A 22,414-nucleotide genomic window follows, 5' to 3' on the forward strand; every position below is an offset into this window, starting at 1 on the left:
GTTGATGGATGTTTTAGTAAGCCCTCTGTGAGGCGAGTTCTGGTGGATTTCCTGGGCATATTCTGCTGGAAGTCATTCCTCTCAGTTTTACAGAGCCTGCAGGTACTGGGATTGAACAGACCCATAGCGTTGAGCACTCCGTGGATGTATCTCCTTCCTGGTGGCACTCAGACATCACAATGATGCAGGCTGGTAAAACACACAGCTTAATTTTTATATAAGCTCATCAGCACGGAGACTCCTTGCGTTTGCAAACCAGCTGCTGCTTAGTGGGGCCCACGGGGTGCTCCCGGGGCACGCAGTGCGGTGGCAGCAGCGGTGTAAAGCAGCACCGGGCGCTGCGTGGGCACTTGGGAGCTGCTGGTGCTGGCCAGGCCCAGGGCTGCAGGGCTCAGGAGGACTTTTCCCTGCAGCAGAGGCTCTCGTTTCCGTTTCCTAGAGCGTCGGGAATCTCTGTCCTGCGCACAGTGAATCATTCCTGGATAGCACCCAGGCAGCGTGGAGGAGGAAGGCGCCTGGTGCAAATGCAGGAGGTATAAAAGTCAGACGGGAGAGGGGAAATAAGAAGTGTAGTGAGGGACTGCGGAGGGATTGGAGAGGGATGAACTATGTCTGACGGAGAAATGGAGCCAGAGGTTTGCAGAAGAGGTGACTCGGCGAGGTGGGGAGGGAGGCAGCGAGCGGAGGTCGGTTGGCAAGGGGGGTGGCAGGCTCAGTTCTGACACCTTCTAATTCTGGAGCGCTTGCCTTTGTAACCTTAATCATTTTGTTCTAATACACTAGATACAAAAATTACATTATATGTTCTGAGGAATTTGGTTACTATGGTAATGGGTATATAAGTACATAAGAGATAAGATGTCAGCAATCAGAACAGCTGTAATTTAGCACACAAACCCGTGACTGCCTGAACGGGGGGAAGCAGGCCGGTACAAACTTCTGCTTCAGTCTCGTGTTTTACCGCCGGCACGTCTGTTCCCGTGTGAAAGTGACGTCAGAGCTCCTACAATAAATCTTTCAGTTTTACGGAATTTCGGCAAATACGCCCGAAATTTCTGGGTAAACAAACCACATACCTCCCTCTGTGCCAGGGGAGCGAGGTCTCGGTATTCCCACCCGGCCTCTGCAGGCGCAGACCCGGGGACGAGTTAAAAGGGGTGGCTGTCCCCGTGTGTGGAAGCATAAATGGGACTGTACGAAGTGCATGGCCATGCAGTAACGAGAAATATCCTGCATAAAAGTGGTTTATCGGTTAGAAATGGATGCAAAAGTCTTCACTATATCCATTGATAACATGGTGATTGTAAAACTGACTGCTGTGTGGCTGAGAAATACGCAGATGTGGTGAATTTTGATGTTAAAAAAAATGCTTAGTTTGGGACAGATGTGTGGAAGGACTGCTGGGATGGTCTGGGAAGTGGATGTGTTGGAAAGGGAGGCAGAACTGGCCTGCTTTTTTGAGCTGGCAGGCTAAGGAGACAGTGCATGTCTGTACTTGCCCTTATCCCTCAGTATTGATAAGGAAAGAGAACTGTTTAAGCTTTAAAAAGAGTGCAGGAAAAAGAGTAAATCAGTGTAAACTGGCACATAATAAATACAAGCTATAAATCAGTCCTAATCAGTTATTAAATCGATTCCTAATCAAATAGGAACGGGGTTCTGGAGCAGCCTTGTAGTCAGGGTCGTGGCTTTAAGAAGCCCTCAGGGAGCTGGCCATTAGTTGGTAACTGGATTCTGTGATGTAGTCGCTTGAAATAGCAGGTACAGGACTTGACAAGACCCTCAGTCCTATGATCCTAACTATGCAACGCAGTCATGTTCTGTGTCTGAACCACTGGCACCCAAATTGTTGTGAACGTTAGTTGAAAAAAGCATTTTCCCCTGTGAAACCAAGTAAAAGTCATCAAATTAAAAGGGTGTGTTTGTTACCTTAATAGGCACCGAAAGCTGCTTTGTTGTTAGTGGAAGAGAAGTAGTCTAGGCCTCCTAGAACTTGCAGGAGAAGCATTGCCTCAACTAGGTAAAATCGTGAAAAAGATGTTCTTTGTTGGTGTTTTATTTCGGTTTTAGGTTGTTTGATTAATCCTCTTGCTGTGTGCTATTTAAAAAGTTTTTCTGCTCAGTCATGCGAGGACAGGAAGAATAAATACTCAGCTTGAGCTGGAGAAAAACGGGACCGGTTGCCATTACCCTGGGGGATTCCAGCAGGAACGGAGGTGTTGGGCTCCGGGTGCGTGCTGCTCGGCGAAGGTTCTCCACTGGGTGCAGAGGATGTGGCAGAACAAATTGCACAGCTGCAGAAGGCTTCCAATTGTTCTGATGCTGAACTATATTTACCTTTTTGAACCTGCTTTAAGGTGCAAATTGGAGTAAGAAGCTTATACATGCATATGCGTGTTGTATTTGCATATATGTGTTCCTTACACATATATCCTCATGATCTCCTAATGCCCTGTAAGCGTGCTCCGTTAATTGCTCACTCCTTCATGAAGAGCAGAACGGCCTTCCGCTGGTAATCTGTTTTTCAAACAGCTTTGCAGCATTTACTAAGTAATGAAGATCCATCGTGTCCATGTGCGTTACGAGAACCTGGCGAGATGCTTCCTCATTGTTTGTGCGCAGCCTTTCGATAAACCTCTTCTCTGGATGTGACGGTAGTAGTATATTTTATAACCTCCCATGTTAAACAAAAATGACCTTTTTCATAACAAAGAGTGTTGATGAAACGTTTGTGTCTCGTCCTGCCTTCTGTCTCTGGCTGTGGGTAATGCTTAGGTGCTCCAGCAGAGCCAGGAGCATTCAGAAATACCTCACCTGACCTGTCTGTGGATGCTCTTACGCGTGTAAATGTCTAGATTAAAAACCAGGGTTTATATCTCTTGGACTCGATACCTTTGCAGTATTTTCTGCAGGTTAATTTTGGTCTTTACAGCTTGGTTGCTTGAATTCCTTCAGCGTTATAAATGATCTTAGGTTTTATGGACTGTCCCCTTGCTCTTGAAGCGTGTGCACTTTACATGACTTTCTTATGTGTCATTTTTAACTCTTGCACCTTTTCTCATGGAGTTCAGTTTGTCTTCTTGGACATTTATGATTTCATACTTCTGAAGCCTTATTGTACTGTACTTTCATTTTATTGCTAGTAGATTTGAGTGGGGAAGAATAGCCAGGAGCAGACCATGGCAGAGATTTCCTTTATGTTTTTTTTTTTTTTTTTTTTTTTTTTTTTTTTTTTTTTTTTTTTTTTCTGAAATTCTATATTATTTTCCTAATTGATTCTTCTTTTTTCTTTTCTTCTTCTTCTTTTTTTTTTTTTTCTTTTTAATTTGACATTGTCTTCATGTAATTGTGCAATTATTTTCATTGAGCTGTCTGCCCAAGGCTCATTTCTTGTGAGTTATGTTTAGTTTGGGAGTAGGGGTGTGCTTGATCACTCATTACTTTGGGAGCTTTCATCTCTTGTTTTGTTGCTCATTCACGTTATTTTTTTTATGGTTCTTGTATAATTTTTGGTGCTGTCAACTGCCCTAAATAAAACTCGTGTTCTTTTCCCTTCTGATTTGAGATCTTACCTGCAAATATTTTGCAAGTCCTGCACAGTACCTGTGATCACTCAGGAGCTGCAAGGCCCTTTTCCCTTGAAGTGTGTCATCATCTACCTGATCTCTTGCCTTTTTCAGAGCTTGGTATCAGTATTTCAGCTCTCAGTCCGGAGGTGGTTTGGTTTCTACCTACGACAAACCAATACTCAGAATAATTTTGCGTACCAGGCTTTGCTCAGTACTTCTTGAAGATCCATCTCTTTTCTGTTATTTGAATGACAAATAGTCTAGCACCTGACTGCTTGGCTTGTTAGTTCTCGGGGTCACCAAGTGATCAGGATGTTATTGCCCCCAGATATTAGTTCAGTCGATTCTGTTCGGTTTGGTGTGTGCCGCCCTGGAGCAGGAGCAGTTGCAAGGAGCCGGGGTTGTTCTGGAGTTACTTCAAGCTTCTGGGACAGTTGCTCATCTTCGTAGCTCAGTGATGTTTAATTTACAGATTTATTGAAGGACCAGCTTTCTTGGTGCATGATCTGTGATACCTGCTCTTCTCACAGAGCCAAATCATCACCTTTGTGCGAGTAACTCGGCTTCCTCGCTGTCCCCTCGCCCTCCAGCCCGGCTGGAGCAGATGGGCAACCGCCCGAGGCCCCTGGCTGCCGTGGGTTCGGTTGTGTTGTTTCATTTGCTGGATTGCTTTATTTTTTTTACAAGGCTGTTCCCACAGAATCTTCCAGTTCTCTCTTGGATTTCTCAGTTGGATTTAATTTCAATCCCAGATCCCTGCTGCTGGCTTCAGTGTCCCCAGGTTTCTGCTCGCTCAGGGAAGATTTGGAGCTGTGTCCCGCCGAATTCGATCGCGTGCACAATTTAGATGTTTTCCTGTTCTTACTGGTCAGAAAGACTTTGAATTACTTCCTTTCAGGCCTCCTTTCTGAAACTGGGTATGATACTGCTACTTTTTAATTACTTCTTTTCTCAAGGGTAATTGCCTATATTGGGGGCTTTAGTGGCTTAGTTCTGAGTCTGACTCCAAAACAGCTAATTTGCCTGTTTGCTATACTTGTTGTTCTGGGGCAGAATTGGTTAAGGGTCAAGAAAAGGTTTCTTTAAACTCCAGTCCCATTAGGACATCTGGCTATAGATTTGTTGTTTATGGGCAGCTGGAGTTTCCCAGTATTTTTGCCTCAGGAATCGATGGACTCCCATCAGCTGGCTGCTCACCAACCTTCTCTTGGCCAGGGAGCTGCCAGCAGCATCTCCTGCGCCGCAGCCATCAGACCTCTCACTCCTCAGTCATTGCAGTGCCAGGTGAGAGACGTGGGCACGAGCTGCCTGCAGGTGATTCAGTGCAGAACACGTTTTGGTGCGATGCTTCACCGAGTAAAGGTAAGTAGCTGGCAACTACCGAGGACTTAATGAACCGCTAAAGAAGGCGGCAGAAGACTTCATTTTTTCCAGTTGTCTTCCTCATAGCTTTGCTAGCCTAAGGAGTTGCTAAATTTAGAGCTGACCTTCATAATAAATACACCAGAACTATCACAAGCAAAGGGATTCAGGAGATGTTAGTGCTGGCTATGGCGGGGGTATGGTTAGTGCTTCCTGGAGTTACCTGACATTGGTCCTTGGGAAACAAACGCTGGCCATTCTTCGGCTATTGTGTAGGCCTAACTTTTGATCCAGTGGGATGTTTTTGCTGAAATAAGGAGAAAAAATACAGCTTCCTTTTGGTATGAATGCTTCTTTCAGCTGCGTCAATAAGGTGTTTTATTTGTGTTGTTTAAGTGGTAAGATAGGTGACAGATCTTATGTTTCTCAGGTGAGTGATGCTGCAGAAATTGCCAGTTAACAAAAGTAATATTTCCAAGATTACCGACAGTGTCAGGTGTACTTGTGTTTGTTTATAACTGGCGTGTGTAGCTGTTGTGAAAATAGATCAAGTTTCTTCGGAGTATCTGTCTTTAGCACGGGAACAGGCTTACCTAGATAGTTATCTTTTCTGACTATTTTAAATAGTAGAAATACAGAACACAAAACAAAATGGAAAGCACAGGGTAATTGTTGCTTTGGTAATCACTGCTGGCTTACTGCCGGTGCAGATCATCCTAATAAACACTTACACCCGACCCAGAAGCACGGATCCTGGGCTCATCAGCTGAGCTATGGGAAACTTAACTTTCTGACTTGTGCTAGTGACGTTCCTGGAAAGTAAACATCCAAGCAGAAGAGCTCCACTGGATCAGAAAGTGTGCTGGGGTAAGTAATTCAGAGTTATGATGGACATTTTAGTGTCAGAATCTGGAGAGGAAATCAAAGTGAGGCGCACAGTGTACAAGTGCATGTATAAGGGAAATGCAAGCAGTACTCTGAGATAAAAGAATCTTCCTGAGGCTATTCTGTGAAGAAGTATAATACAAGAAAAAAACACAGGTAGTGAAGCAGAGAAAGAAAGGAAAAAAAATCTGCAAAGAGGTTTTTCCAGGAGAGAACCGTTCCTCAAAAATCTTTTTTAAAGTAGAAGAAGGAATCTTACAGGAGTGATAGGTTTGCTTTGTCAGAAGAAGAAAAATTTATCGTGTTGGGGAAGAAAAGGCTGTTTGAACGTAGCTGCTCGCATACAAAAAGCTGCCAGAATTCACCACAATACCCAGCTACAAATTCTTCTTACCCTTATAATCTTTTCCTTCTACAAATACATACAGATGGGAATGAGAAAGGTACAAAGGGGCCAGCATTTTATGACAGTTCTTTGCTGTAAACTGCTGCTGCAAAGGAGGACCTCGGATCATTCGCAGTAAGCAGCACTCGTCTTACCCAGGTGCATGTGGGGTTGTAGAGCTTTGTGGAGGCTGTGACATCTCACCTGCTTCGGCCCTTGGTGGACACAGGCTCTCTTGTCTTTCCCCTTCTCCAGTATGTATTCTCGAGTATAAGCTCGAGACTGAAATGCCAGTGTAGAAAACGACGTTCCTGGGGGGTTTTCCATGGTCCTCAGTTACCGTCTGCATTCCCATTTTCTCGACCCATTCCCAGTGTCCTTGTTTTGCCTGTGGTTGGCACAATTTTAGGGCGGTTCCTTTTTTTGATCAGTTTAGTGGCAGCATTTTGGACGGTTTTTCCCTGAACGTTGAACACCTTCCTGCAGTCTCCGATACAGCGCCGTCCATCTGCACCTCCATTTTCCTTAATGGCAGGCGGCCCTGGTGGAGAACAAGCATTCCAAAACCAACGGTTTTAGGATCATGGATGAGAAGGGCAAGTTCAAGACATTGTCAGCATTTTTTCATCTCAGCAGCAGCTCACTACCAAACAGCAGAAGGCAGTCAGCAGGATCCCAACGAAGATGTTTCCTCAGAGCCTCTTGCCCCTCTTCCAGGGCACGGGAGCAGCAAATGCCACTTGCTGCATCTCCAGGTTTTTCTTCTTTCATTTCTGGGATTTATTTTTTTTTCCCTTAATTACCACTCTAGGAAGACTTCCAAATTGCAGAACTAGAAGGAGAAGCATGTTGTTAGCTTGATGGGAAAGGCTTACCCAAGTACGCAAGCAGTCTGCGGTGTGTGGTTTCACATGAATCGAGTGCTAAAATCAGTCCCTTTTGTGAGGCTCGAAGATGCTGATAGGCTTTCCGCTGTGAGAGTCACCTAGAATGCACCTGTTTTGATACCATCTGCCACTGTGTAATTGAGCATGGACAGGAAACTGATTTTTAGCTGCTCAAGGAAACGGTCTTTTTCTGCTGAGAGCAGGGGATAACTTGTTTTCCCTGCGTGCAGTACACGTTGAGCCACTGGAGAGGTTCTCCGCTTTTATCAGAACAGGAAAAAAGAGTAGACTGGGTGGGCCAGAGCCGGTGTTGAGAGATGTTTTAGGGAACATCCACAGCACTTGGTGACTTGGCAGGACTTTTTTTTTTTCTTTTTTTTTTTTTTTTTAAATCAGGTAACAGTTTGGGCAAGCTTGCTGGAAGGAGGAGTTGGGCACAGCGATCGAGAATGTACTCGCGCAGTGGTAAACCCGATGGATGCGTGTCCCTGTGTGTGCCGAGACCTGCAGAAGGATGGAGAAACGCTTTGCATTTCCAGTTAAAGGAACTCTGCTAATGGCATTCACCTGGCTAAAGTGTTAAAGGCTGATAAACAGGGAAGAGATGATATAAAGGTCACAGAATAAGTTCCAGGTAGCAGCGTCTTTCCAAAGGCTGTGCATCTCAGTGCTGCATGGTGTGAGGAGGGCACGATGTGTTCGTTTCTTCTGCTGGTGGACCTTCAGCTTATTTTCTGGAAGGCCCCCAGACTGTGTTGCCCAGCCACTTCTGGCACTAGTCTGGACTCAAACAGCCACGCTTGCGTCCCCGTGTCTGGGAGGGGTAGGTGTAGCACCGTACTGCTTTTGCCCAAGGAGAGTGCATTTCAAAGCAGCACAAACCATTTTTATCTCTTGCCTCAGACGCTACATATGCCGTTCATCGTGCTGCCTTCTCTTTGCCTGCACTGTGGCCTCGTTTGGCAGTGCTGTAGATTGGGTATTTTGCTGTCAGCCTTCTAACAGCTCGAGCTCAGCCTTCTGGGCTTGGTAGTGGAGTCTTGCTAAAGTACCTGGGCTACGTGTTTGTGAGCTGGGAGAGCCTCTTTGGCAGCTCAAATGGGAATCAAGAGAAGAAACTTCCTCTACCTGCTGGGCAACTTCTGTCTGCAAAGCCCAGCTGAGGTTTGCCCTGCGCGGTGTGTGAGCAGACAGCTCCCACGTGCTGCGTATCTGCTTGGGATGCTGTGTGGTTCTTATTTAGGAAATTGCCTGAAAATGCAGAAATAGTGCCTGCTTCACGTTTTGTGTACAATCAGCAACTTGCTTTCTATAGCTTATTTTTTAACCTTATGTGTTTCTATTCAGACTGTATTTAAAAATGTTTTGTCTGCTACTTTAAAAAATATAAAATACTGGGATTGTGAGTCAAGCCTTCAGTGCGGTACTGAAAACGAACAGAAATTTCCGAGTTGGTATTTTAAGCATTCTTACCATCTAACTCTTGCTTTAGGATAAATTTTAAGTAAAAGGGAAAAAAAAATCAAAGTCAGTTCTTTCAATAGTTCCAGTTTACCATATTTATGAAAGTGGCGGAAATTTTTAGTGTCAGCTGGAAGCCATTCAGGAAAATTTTAATAGTGTGTTGAGAGGATAATTTAATCTCAGCTTCATACACTCCCTAGATCTGACCCACATGCAAGTGAGAGAAAATCCTTTTTCCCTCTTGACAGTGGCATGATGCGCTCGTTGCCCATCTATTCGATGCCTTTGCGTTAGGTCCTAGCAGAGGAAATTACCCCCAAATTTAGCAAGTGTTTGCACCGCATGCAATGTCGGTGTTTAAAGAAATAAAAACTAAATACCGGTTTCCAAATGGTGGCGGTGGTGGGTTGTGTTGTTGTTTGTTCCCCCATGGCACAGTTTTCATTAGTTTTGCTACACTAAGTGTACCACGTGGCAGGTGACTATAAAACGAAGCAAGATTTACATCTCAAACGGCAAATGATTGCTTGTTTATAGGTCAGTAATGGAGGGAAGCGTTCCTCTTGTCCTCGTTAGCCATCGCCGGAGCCCTTGCGGTGTGCCCCTTGGTACCCAGTGAAATGGAGAGAGGAAGGGTGGTGGGCTGCTTTGCCGTGCATAAATCTGCTCACTGCTTCCATTTCGAGCTCCCGTGGTGTTTCTTTAACTCCGGTTATAATATTCCTACTTAGAGAAGCTGAAGGATGTTGAGTATGTTGGGTCTTTGAAATTTCATTTCTATGGACAGCGTGTGCTGCTTTTTAATGCTAACAACCTACAAGCCAGCCTATGCATCACCTGTCAGGTTTGGGTTTTTACGAACTTTTGAACCATCCTAAGGAACTGGAAGTGCTTTGAGGCACTTGTGCATCGTGTAGCCTGATGCCTGTAGTCATTGTCATGGCTGGGTTTGGTTGTGAGACTGAGGAATTACATGGCAGGTAGGTGGAGGTCTCGGTGAGCAGGCTTGCTTCTCGTTGGCAGCACAGACCCAGCATCTTGGTTTTTAACAGGAACAGCTCCTGTGTCACTGGCAGTCAGGTGTTTGGGTGCAGCGTGGACAGGGGGAGCCTGACCAGCCTTCCTAAACGTGCACCCAGCATTATTTCTCTTAATTCCTCTAGAGTCTGCAGTGTAAGGCTTCAATAGGCACGTAAATACTGCAGAGCTGTGCTCGTGCTCTGCAGGATCCCAGGGGAACTTAGTCACAGGGCTGGGTCCGGCTCGAGCAGGGGATGGCCCGGCAGGCGGGAGGCAGAGCTCCCAAGGGAACAGGTCTTACCCTGTTCATCCCAAAGGAACAGGTCTTACCCCTTCCGCACCTTCCAGCTTCCTTAGGGCCGTGGGTCAAGGCGTGCGCGTGTGCTTTTAGCATGGCCGCGATTACAGGGAACGCAACGTCTTACTTATTCATGGACTTCTGTGGATGCGTGCACGCAGTTTCTGCTAATGGGCAGTTGTTCAGATGAAAGTAATTTGATAAAAGTATTTTGGCCTGTAATCATTTACACTAGTAATGGTAGCCACCTAGTAAATCGAGTTTGGCCCAATACGTGAAAATAGAGCTGGTCCAGACTTGTGCTTTGCTCGAGCCCTGGTTTATTTTGAATCCTTTTTCACCTTGGCAGGTTATGAGTGGGACTGATGGAAGTAGGGATTGTTGTGTTGTATGCCGTGTCGTGTATTTTTTTCTGTTCCTATGTTTGGGTACGCGTACCAACTGAGCAGACCGAGGGCTTCACCTCGCTGCAGCGTGCGTGCCGAAGGCCCCCAGGCAGCAGGGCAGGGAGCAGTTCTGGCACCCAGGGGACCCGTCTGTTGGCCTCAGCGCAAGGCCGGCCCTGAGACCTCCACCACCAACGTGAGGAGACCAGTCCCGTCCAACTGTGTGTAACGGGAGGGCTGCGCCGACCCCGGAGCCTGGGTGGAAGAATGTGAAATATGTAATTGCGACTTGACTGTCATTTAGAAACCAGCTGCTTGCTGGCCTATAATTTAATTTTCGGTGCAGTTTAGTTGCAGTTTCATTTTTTTTTTTTTTTCTTAAGGCTCATCAGTATTTTTAATACGTTTACAATAACGTGATCGCCACATCACATGGTGCTTCTCCTAACTTCCATTCCCCAAAGCGTCCAGGTGTCGTTTCTGCATGAGGGGGCCAAGCATGCCGGCGGCTGGACCGGCCGGGCTTTGGCAAGCCGGGCATGTTGTTTGGGTAAGAAGATGACCAAGTGGATTCGGTGTTCTCACATCCTTAAAAAATGGGAGTGCTTCACTGAGACAGCGGGCAGCTTTCTTAAGGATGGAAGTTACACCGATGCGTTTTATCCGTCTGTGTGAGCAGGTAGAGTGACGAGCGTAGCGCCACATACCCGTCTGCGCCTACTCAACGTTTTTAATACCTGGTGGTTTTACCCTCACACATCTCAAAGCAGCAGATATTTCCAAAAACAACGATAAGGACATCTGCCTTGATGCTCGCAGGACTTGGAGGCGCACCTCAGCGAGCCCAGCGGCCCGGGAGGCCTGGCCCGGCCTGCCCCGTGGGTGCCGTCTCGGAGGCAGGCCGAGCGGAGGCCGGAGGCTGGCTGGGCGTGAGGGAGGCCGATGGGGGGAGGAGGGAGGCCGTGCTGGGCCTGGGCTGTGTGTGTGCAGGGCTTTCTCCTCCGCTGGCTCGCTCGCACGCGCGCGCTCAAGGGGCCATGTGACTGCTGGCCATATTAGCAGGTTTATCCAAGCCTAGCCCCTCTGACTAACAGATGTAGGGAAAAGGGCATTCTGGGATCGCAGCAGTTGCTTTTGAACAACAATGTCCTTTTTGTAAGAATCTGATGCTTCTTAAAAGATGGAACATGACATCATTACCGTCGATCCAAGAAACATTCCTTCAATAACACTGAGTGTGCTCTGGTTATCAGCTCCCTTCCCCCAGCCCCTTTCTCTCCCTCCTCTGACTGATGCTTTTTGTCTATTGTTTCGTCCGGGGCTGTAAATGCGAAACAGTTGTCTTTCAGTGTTATGTGCTTGTTAGGGCTGCAATCAAGTGGAATATTGTTGGCTTCTTTGAAAGAAAGGACGAAAAATAACAACAAAAACCAACTTTCCTTGCAGTCTCCAGAAACATAGCGTGCCTCAGGTAGGGGCTGAGTCGCAGCCAACGATTTCCCTTCCCACACCGCGTGAGTTACTGCCTTACGTAAGGGAAGGTGGGGAGATGGCAGCCCTGTTCCCGTGCACCCAGCCCCGCTCCATCGGCAGTCGCATGTGTCCTGTGCTGATGGTCTGAAGGCTCTCGCGACGATGCCAGCATCAATATGAAATGTGCCTGTGCACGCTCACAAGAGGGATATGGCAGAGCTGTGAGCAGCTGTGTGGCTTCTGTATGGATTTTGTACTTGCCCCACCACTGGGATTTCAATCCCGGTTTTTTCCTCAGCCCCCGAGAGTGGGCCATCGTGAAAACATGTCCAGGGTTACATTATAAATCTTGTTGAATCTGCTTGGAGGAAAGCTATGAAAATGCTGGATTTCGCTTTCCTGCTCTGCCTTCTCTCTCCCATGCATGTCTTCATGAGAAAAACTGGAGAACCTTGCAGACTTTACAACTAGGTACGTCTTGGCTGTCTCTCGCACGACCGTGCTCTCCTTGTAGCGATGCTGGCAGTTGTTTGAACTAACAAGGAGCAGGCAGTCTTTGGCACTTCCACATGCTGCAACTGTCAGGGGAGAGTACCACCGAGCATAAACATGCAGGAGTATGTCTTTTTCCATCCTTGTCGGAATTGCTCCGCAGGGAGGGGAAAACAAATGATTCATTGATGGTCTGGAGGCTTGGAGAAAGGTGGAGCTCGCACTGTCCTGGAAAGGGGGAAAAATGGACCGCGATAGATAGGGCCTTCTGATAGATTGATTAAGCTCAGTGCCTTTTTTCAGTCGTAAAAATGTAAAACATAAAGGGCGGATTTGAGATGTAAAATATGAATTAAAAGAAGTACAAGTCTTGACCAGATAAGGGTTGTGTGAAGGAAGTGAGCTGTACCAGTAGCTGTTTGCCAGTGACACAGAATCGGTTTTGTTGGTGACAATTTGTGGGGAACCAAGTGGACATCCCAATACTCAGGCTCTTCCCCTAGGATGAAAAAACAGGCATTTTACTTGCGATGGCTGTGTGGCTTTCACCTGGAGCTAAGAGATGGGAAGATTTGAGCACAACCTTATGATGTATTATGAAATGGACAGGTTCCAAGATGTGTTTTGATGCAAATGCATGGTGTAAACAGGAGAGGTTCTGTGCATCCCTAACAGGGTCTGAACGTGCAGTTGTGGTCCACTTCAAGAAGTCCAGCCAGTAATTTAATGGCATTTGTAACTCTTCAGGGAGGGGATATCAGAGTAATACGGGCTCGCTAGTGACAAACTGGTTATCACTGTGGTTCTGCTGACCCCTCTGCAGGGGGCTGAGCAGATGCTGGAGCAGGAATGCGCCTCATTTTGTGTTTTGATTTCAAATGGTGTTCTCTAGAAATAAATACTGGACTGGTGCCTCAGTGGGACTTTGACATCCCGGCAGATAGGTTGCGCTGCTTCGTGTAAGAGGGTTGCTTGCTCTGGAAGAAGTGGAGGCTGTTCCTCCACTGCTTTGTTTCCGTGTCTTTGAGCAGAGGATAACCAGTGAAGGCTTGCAATCTTTTTCTTGCAGTGATCCATGCTGAAGAGGCTCCATTCATACAGATGAGCCAAGGGTTGAGGCAGCACTTTAAACCCAGATAGTCGGTCGGCTAACTGCCCAGCAGGATGCCATCAACCAGCCGAGCGGGCAGCCTGAAGGACCCCGAAATTGCAGAGCTCTTCTTCAAAGAAGATCCAGAAAAGCTCTTCACAGATCTCCGAGAGATTGGCCATGGAAGCTTCGGAGCAGTTTATTTTGTAAGTAGCCTCGTGATTTGTGAATTGTAGCTGTGTTTCCTTTTGCCTTCGAACTGCGGACACAGACTTCTCTGAAATTGTTGAGGAAAAGAAACTGTGAATCTCTGTAGGATGCTTGGGGAAAAAGTATTTTCTTTTATATCTGCACAGTCTGCCTGTTCACGGACTGACGGTATCTTTAAGGTGTTTGCATTCAGTCGGAAAGAAAAAATGGGAAACATGGCCCTTGTCCAGTGCTTTTAGGTTATGTTGCAAGTAGGGGTTTTGCTGCAAATTAAAAAACATACTTTGGCTCCATCATTTCTGATTGGCAATGCACTTCTTTTGGTTTGATGGTCTCCTTATCACCTCCCGTCCCTTGAGAGAGATCAAGTTCTCTCCCTTCGTGCATACCCCACAGGCTCCCTTAAAGACATTCTTTGTATTTGGCACCTGAATGTTGGTGCTTTTGTTATCATTGGGCCTGTCTCATCATCCTTCTCTACTGCAGGCAAGAATCCCAGCGTTCATCTGTATAAAACATACTCGATGTGAGTGTCTGGACAGCAGTTTTTCCCAGGCTGCTTGTAGAGCTCGACTGGAGGTGGGATATTTCGTGGTAACCTCATTTGCAGGTTGCCGTATGTTAACCCAAGTGCACACTGTGAGACCTTCATTAAAAAACCATTTTCCTCAGAAAACCTTTTCACATTTATAATTATAGGAGGTGTGGCCAAACCTGCCAATGTTCCTTCAGAAAGCCATTTGTGTCAGTATTTTATGAGGTGCCTATTCATTGTTAATAATTGCAGCAGACCACGTTGGGAACCTTCCAGCACAAATTTAATGCAGCACAGATGAACTAATTAGGAAAAGCTTCTTAATTTTGTTCCCTGCTTAAAACTAGGAGCTGCCAGTGTCTGGGAACAGATCTGGAGGAGGAAATGTTTTCGAATGGAGCAGTGCTCACCTGTGGCCTTTACTTCGCAGTTCTCAGTCATTCGCTTAAAGCGTGGATATGAAAGGAAGGAGCAGAAAATCTGTGTTCCTGCTAAGTGGAAATAATATTGACATTTTTCAGGAATACCTTAACTTATAAAGGAATACATGCACCACGTGGTATGCAAAGCCAGCGTTCAGCTGGAGATAACCTGCAAACTCTGTGCTAGTGGCGTTCCCAAGCACCAACAGGATGCTGCCATCGGGGCATCTGCAGAGTGACCCTTGTAGCAGTGGTAAGGGATGGTTGCCCAGTACCAGCTCCTTCTACAAGGAGATAGCAAGCAAGAGGTCATTAATGCGTAGGTCCATTTTTCTTTTTCCCCACCGTTTTAGGGTAACAATTCTTTATAGAATGGTATTTGTTCACTAAAGAGTGGGATTACTTTATGCCATTCAGGTTGTACTTTAACAGAAATTAAGTCTAATAATTTGGCACTTGCAAAAAGGTAACGTAAGCGTTCCATCAACACTACTCCAGTCTGTTTGGGGGACTCTCCATTTCCCTAAATAAAGGAGTGTTTCCAGCAAAGAAGGTAAACTGTTGTTATTTGTGTGCTACAAAGTTTTAACCTATACCAATATTGCATTATGATATCTTTTTGTTGCCAGTTCTCAGATTTGGATTCTGAAACTGTTCCCTGTGATGATACTTGGTATCTCAAGCAGAAACCCAAAAGGTGGTGGGATGGGCTGCATAGGGGAAGAAATTCAGTTTAGGTGAAATAAGAGTAAAGAAATGAGGTGCGGGTATATGTTTTGGGTCCTTTATTATTCTGTACAGCTGGGGAGAAAAAAAAATAAATGTTTTCTTTAGCAGGATTTTGATTCTGCTAATGTGAACTATTAAACTTTATCTAATAAATGTCATAATTTATTACAGTTAATAACTACTTAAAAACATATTACCAAAGGTGATGACATACTTCACGTTTTCTTTGCTCATGCCTGGCTTGTGTCTCTGCTGAAGTTACTCAGGGCACCAGATTTGGAACCTTTGTATGGAGTGTTCAGAGGAAAGGATATATGCCCCAAAGTGTCATAAAGCAAGCCTGGTTTGGTTGGATGAAGTCAACTGGCCTTCTGAACAACTTCATGGCTTTTGTCTAGGAACCGCCTTTTCTCCAGTTTTTCAAGATCACAAGGAAACTTAAAAAAGCAAACAAAACTCTATGATTTTAACATTGACTGGGGTGTCAGCTGTGGGGTTGTCGCTTTTCAGTCCCCCTACAGCAAAGAAGGGCTCCAGGTGTGATGCAAACGCAGCCAGCGGTGGCTTGCTTGGGTTTTCTGATGTTTAGCACCCCACCACCGGTCTGCTTTCAATGCATACTGCCTGGACCCAAAACGTTGATGATAAATAGATGTAGGGGTAATTAACGAGTAGAAAAATCCAGATAATCCTAAAATAATCCTTTTTTTTTAATGCGGTTTAGTCTTTTGTTGTTAGTTTTACCTACCTGTCTTTCCTTTAACTAGTGATCCCCAAAAAGGGGTGATATGTTTATCTTATGTGATAACTGGCTAAGTTAGCACATAAGATAAATTGTTCTTTCTTTCTTCTTTGTTTCTGTCACACAAAACATCCTGCAGTAACAAAACAACAACAAAAATTACTTTCTTTTATAATTAACATGGATTTTGCCGGTTCACCTCATGGTTTTAGTTTCTTAGAAACTGCAAGTCTGGCACCTCTGAATCATTTTGGTATTGTCCTCACCCTACTCCATGTTCTGCAATGTAATAATAGCTTTCATTTGACACAGGAAACCTACTACACGGGAACACTGCAGATGGAGCAGAAGAATAACCCACTCTCTTTTGTTAGCGCTGTGCTCCTGCTCCACTGTAGTATTTTGCTTGCCTGCTTTATTGCAGCTCTTCGCTGGCTTGAATGTCTCAGAGATTGCCTATAATTAGCAAAGGTCTAGGAGTTAAAATTGTATTCTTCTTTGCTTAAAAACAAAACCACAGAAACAGATCCCCCCCCCAAACCTTACAACATTGTAATATCAGCAGGGCTGGAGGGAGTGTCCTCTCCGACAGAAAACTAAAAATAGTGTTGGTTCCAGCATCTCATAGCTGGCTGAAATCAAGACTGACAGGGAATTCTGGGAGCCTTTTTTTAATGAATGACAGCATTAAAATATGACTGAAAACCCTTTTTACAAAAGGCAGAGTCCTCATACTTCATTAATCCCTGTCCTGATAGGCTGTGCTTGGTAGGACCAATATATTAAAAATCAGCATTTTCATCAGTCATCAGCGAGTTCGGCGATGCACATCAGTTTGATTTATATCATTTGGCTTCGTAGCCAAGCTGATTTTACTTATCAGAGATGCTCAGAGTTTCCCCCCAGAGCTGTGGCACCCAGACCGTTCAGGAGTGCAGGGGTTGGGGTTGGCACCCTCATCCCTGTGGCCCTCCTGGGCCCTTCCCTGTAAGGGCGCCTGGGCCACCCTTTGGGTGCTGAATTAAACAAAACTCATCTTACCTTGGATTGCTGATGTGTGAAAAAACACGTGCATTTATTCTGCAGTATAAACAATAACGTTATTAGACTAAGAAAATGCAAGTCAGAGCTGGAACCTGAGGATGGGTCCCTTAGAGCGCTGCCATCTTTGTAGAATCTTTCTTCCCTCAAGACATGACGGCTTATTTGTGAGTGCTGGGAAGAAAGTCACCAGCTAGAGCAGATATCCCCTGCACATCCTTTGCCATCTTTGCTTATTTTGAGATGGAATAAGGAGGCTGAGCCTCGCTTCTATTTTGTCTGGAATCTACCTGGGATGGGAGAGAAGCTGGTTTAGAGAGGATCCATTCTACTACAATCGCAGCTGCTTTTGTAGGGTATGATTTTTAGTTTAGGAGTGATGGCCTTCAGCTCCTGCAGAGACTTGCTGAATGCTGAACACAGAAAATTGTTGCACCTTGTCTCACAGATTTCTAATAGATGCAGCAGTCACACCCCTTGGAAGACATTTTAGTTTTTACCCCCTATAAAAGGTAAAAAAGGGATAAAGATTTTTCTTTGCTTCTACCGGAGTTGACTCCCTGTGTGTGTTTGTTTTACCTCCTGTGGGAAATTATGAGCTGAGGAAACTGATGCCTCTTGTTTTTGTGTTACAGGCACGTGATGTGCGCACCAATGAAGTGGTGGCCATCAAGAAAATGTCCTATAGCGGGAAGCAGTCCAATGAGGTATGTAGAATATCCTACGTATTAAATCTTGACCTCTGCAAGGGCTCTTGTTATGTGGGATGATTTTAATTAGCTTCAGCTACAGCAAGAGAGATCTTCCCTGTAACTGTAAAGGTGAATGAGGATGCTGTGTAAACAAAACAAATTTGTTTACTGTTCACAGTGTATATCTGTCTAATCTGCTCCTGGGAAACGTCAGCAGGGCTCATTGCTTCCAGACATGAAGTGCACATTTGCGCCACATAGTATGTTTGTATTCAATCTTCAAAAAAGGAGTTGTCTTTTTGCCCTTAGACTTTCAATTCTGAATTCCTTTTTTGCTTACTGTACAAAATTTATTAGGAATTACAGCAATGGATGCAGCAGTGAAAGATTTAGAATTTTGCATTATACAAAGTAGCAAGGCAGAATGCATCCTTCCCTGAAATGACTCTTGAGGAGGAGCTAAAACAAAAGCAAAAAAAAACAAAACCAACAGTGAATGGATGAGTGTGAAAATCTGAACAGCGGCACAATCAGGGAGGAACTGTCAGAGCTGGGGATTAAGGTAGCCTTTGCAGAGTGATCTGTGAAAGTAGGCCTCTGAGATTTAAATGTTAAATGTTTTCTTGGCCACCCTGGATGTGTGTTTTTTCTTAAGACGCTTAACAGAGATAATTGATTTTGTACTTGAAACGTTTAAGTGCTAATACAGATTCTTGAAAAGCCCAACAAGACGTGATCAGCTGATTTGCTATTATTTCTGGTAATGACATCTATTAAGTTAGGGTGCCGTTTTTTCAGCAGAAGTATTTATTGCAAGCATATTGTTCGAGGCATTTATAGTTTCCTCCATTCTCTCAATCCCAGTCTTAGAAGCAGTCTAACCGATGAGCTTGACTAACAACTCGCTGCTTTCTGTGCTGCCTTTTGTGTATCGATCATCTGCGCTACAAGGAGCTGAAGCATTGCCTCCTTTCTGTGTGTGTCTGTATGCATGTGTGTAGGAGGTAGAGGTGGCAATGTCTCCAGCACTCCTAAATTCTAGCTTCACAGTTAATTTTGCTATGCATGTTTCTATTTTGTCACTGCAGTGACTTGTTTAACTGTGTACTGATGAAAGAATAATTTGTACTTACTACTTGTCCTACTGTTTTAATTACTGTGAGCTATAAATACTCTATTCACATGAATGAAACAAACTGTGCATGCTTCAGAAATAGCGTTTGTTTGTCTTCAATGCGTGTGTTTCTTTATTTTGAAGAAAGTAATAAGACCAGGATTAAAACACTTTATATTTTACTTCTATATTTATTTGTTTTATTCAGAAGTTTGAGAAAGTTATGATCTAGTCTGTGTAAAGAGAATTCATTAAGGGCATTCTGGTATCGTTTATGTTTACTTGGTTTTCTTAATAAGATGTTATAATTGGTGGGATAAATCACTCCTTAAAATAAGCACATTTCGTTTTTAAAACAAGTTTAAAACCTTTGATATATGTAGCACTGCGCTCTTAATTTGATCTCAGAGCTTTTTTTGCTCAGGAAATCATGAATAAGTCTTGACTAATATATCGCCTCTCTCATCCCAATATAGACGTTCGAGTGGCGCTTCCTCGGTTTGGCTTTTAGTACTTAGTACCTCAAAGGCAACCAGGTCATCCTTGTGCCGGAATGAGAGCGTCACTGAGAAAGTTTATATTAGTGTAGCTGCACAAATGTCCTTCTCATAAGATTTCTGGTATTGAGAAGCACTTAGTCAGTGAGTTGCCTTCAGTATGGCTACCAGGCTCCCTCATTTCATCTGTGCTTCTAACCTCAACATTTATATTGAGGAAGACTGGGGGCTTGTATATGTATTCCAAAGTATTTGAGTCTCTGGACCCTCTGTCCATCGATGACTGCAAGCCACACACACAAGGAATCGAGATTTACAGGGCCTGGAAGACAACTTTTGACCCTTTTGGTTATTGGGCGAGGTTTCTCTGCTTCTGATTAACTTCAGAACTGATATTCTTTCTCAAAAACATTTTCAGTGTCAACACTGTCATGTTGACATCTGCATACTTAAGTGGTTTCAGCTACTGCATTTGTTTTTGAACATCTTTTCCAGTAGTCCTTGTTTTTACCATTGCACTTTCCAGCTTTTGCTTTTCTTGCCTGAGGATGGGTGGATGTGCTGCAAATGGAAGGACTTGGTGATTTTCTCCAAGGGAGCAATGAAAGTGTCTAAGCACATATTGGAAAATGACATTTTGGCCTCTTCTGTACTTTTAAGTTGTACTGGCAAAGTTCCCCTTATCATACACCTGAATTTTATCTGTTTATTCTTTTACTCCTGCAAAACTGTTCCCTTATTGGAAGATAACTCATGTTAAATTGTTCCTTGTAAGGACTAATCTAGTAATGGAGAAGTGTTACCAGAAACCTAGATATTTGGCAGCTGGTAAATGGAGCATCATCCAGTGCAGGGTACTTACCAGTAGGGATAAGTCTTTATAAGAGTTAAATGAGAGACAGCTGATCCTGCCAAAGGACACTTATCCACACCATTTTCAGGTTGGGATGTATGTTTGATTTGACAGCAGAAATGGTATCCCTTAGAAAAGGATTGCTTCTTTTTCAGGACTTCTTCAGGTATTACGTATTTACCTGTATATCCTATGCATACCTATAAACACAAAACATTACACTGATGAGAGATCCTTCCCCTACATTTTAATTTGATCAACTTCTTATTTTGTAGGAGTTGAGGAGTTAAGTAGTGAGCGCCAAGGAGTTGATATCAACTTTTTTTGATTTGGAATTTAAGGATGATTTCTGCCTTTTGAAATAAATAAATGACATACTAACTTGACCAAAAAAAATAAGCCAACAGTTTCATGAAGTCTTTCTGTTCTTTTTTTTCCTACAGAAATGGCAGGATATTATTAAGGAAGTCAAGTTCCTCCAAAGAATAAAACACCCCAACAGTATAGAATACAAAGGCTGCTATTTGCGGGAACATACAGCATGGGTAAGCATCTGCTGCACTCTGCACTTCTCTTGCCTTGGTTAAGGGTCCTTTAAAATATCTCCAGCTGGCTCTCAAGAGGCACCTGAACATTTACATTGCACAGACGCAGATAAGTGTAGCCAAGGACCTTGGAGATGCTCAGCAAAACTGCATGTAGTTTTTGGAAACGAGATTCAGAAAGCTTTCCCTTTAATTTGCAGAGTTAGGTGACTGCGCTGTTATTCTAATGTGTTTAGCTTGGTGGACTGAGTATTTAAAATATAAATAAAAACTGGAGAAAATAAATCTCCATCGCTTTTCTCACTCTAAGGAAAAGTGAGAATTTCACTGGTACTGCCTGGGAGACAAGTATGTCAGCTTTATTGGATATTTGAGATCACTGAACAGAACATTTGGTATGCCCAAGTGTTAGCAGTTCAGTACTTTACAGGTTGACTGAATGTGTTCCAGAAGTAAGAGTTCAATTGTATTGTAATGGAATAGGCTTGAATCCCTACTGATAATTGTAAACAAAGTATGTTTTGAGTTGTTAGTATTTCTGCTATCTAACTAAATGCTTCTGTTGTATATTGTTTACTTCTGCTGTTTTGTTGTTGTTGGTGGTTTTTTTCTGCATGTGTTTTAGTGACAAAACCAAAGAGCTGTTTTTATCTCTGGCAGTCATCTCCTAACCAATTTCAGGCATTTGATTTAAACAAACAAAAAAACAAACCCTCAAACTAAATGTGGTTTATTGGACTTTGTTTGCATAAAACTGTGTGTAGGAATAGATGCATTTGGTTATGCAGAGGAAGCATCTTGTCAAACTAAATGTGATTTAGCACCTTTCATTGACAAGGTCTTTCTAGTATTATGCACTAAAGAAATCACATCACTGAAGCAATAATTTAAGTTGCAAGTAGTGTTCATGTATCAGCTTCAATAAATCTGTAGGACAAAGATTTAGTTTCTTTTTGAAATCTGACTGGAACAAAATCCGAAGTAAACCTCTAACTCGCCCCTTAATACTCTGACAAGCTTGTTAAGTGCAATTCAACATTCGTGTTAGGTACGTGCATATAGAGTAAGGTATGTAATACAGTACATAACTGGCTCTGAAAATGTTCTTGCCTTCCTCAAAAGTGTTGTTGCTTGGTATCTTACACAAGAAGGCAGTGCTAATTCCAGTGAGAGCTGCTCTTGTGTGAGGGGTCAGTGCTCGTATGGGGCTTATGTTATAAGCAATACTTGCATTGTTGTAGCTGAGCACTGTTGATTCCCAGCTAAGTTTAGCATACAATCTGTGCGAGGATTTTTGCTGGTCACTCTAAATGCCATTTTATTGTTGTTTATTATAGGTTTGTTTTGCAGTACAGTAATTTGCTGCTTCTCGTGGAGACAATATATTCTGGAATATTTTTTCACCCGCCTTTCTTACATAAAAGCTATGGAGTTCTAAGCATATGGAGTTTATTAAAGGGCAGTCTGTTTTTATAAAATGTCAAGCTCCTTCTCCTCCTTGCTGGACATTGGCAGACTAACAGTCTGTGCGGCATTTTATGCCTCAGTAATTATTTCTAGATTTCTGTGAAAAAGAAAATCTAGAAAATAGGTGATTACTGTTAGAGATTTTCTAACAACTATTTTGATTTCTTCCCATACAGCTTGTTATGGAATATTGTTTAGGATCAGCATCAGACTTACTAGAAGGTATGTCACACGTGCTTACTTGACAGAAAATCAG

At 43.9% G+C, this 22,414-nt stretch overlaps 1 protein-coding gene across 1 annotated transcript in view; it reads left to right on the top strand.

The window, feature by feature from the left end:
• TAOK1 (TAO kinase 1) overlaps positions 1-22,414 on the top strand; it is a 69,846-nt gene that overhangs the window by 15,189 nt on the left and 32,243 nt on the right. The window contains exons 2-5 of the mRNA XM_035343366.1: positions 13,291-13,517; positions 17,626-17,697; positions 20,590-20,691; positions 22,335-22,380. Of these exons, the coding sequence (XP_035199257.1) occupies positions 13,386-13,517; positions 17,626-17,697; positions 20,590-20,691; positions 22,335-22,380 (352 nt within the window). The 5' untranslated portion in view covers positions 13,291-13,385. The remainder of the gene's footprint in view (positions 1-13,290; positions 13,518-17,625; positions 17,698-20,589; positions 20,692-22,334; positions 22,381-22,414) is intronic.

Source organism: Oxyura jamaicensis, chromosome 19 (genome assembly GCF_011077185.1).
Source record: "Oxyura jamaicensis isolate SHBP4307 breed ruddy duck chromosome 19, BPBGC_Ojam_1.0, whole genome shotgun sequence".
Classification (NCBI taxonomy): Eukaryota; Metazoa; Chordata; class Aves; order Anseriformes; family Anatidae; genus Oxyura; species Oxyura jamaicensis.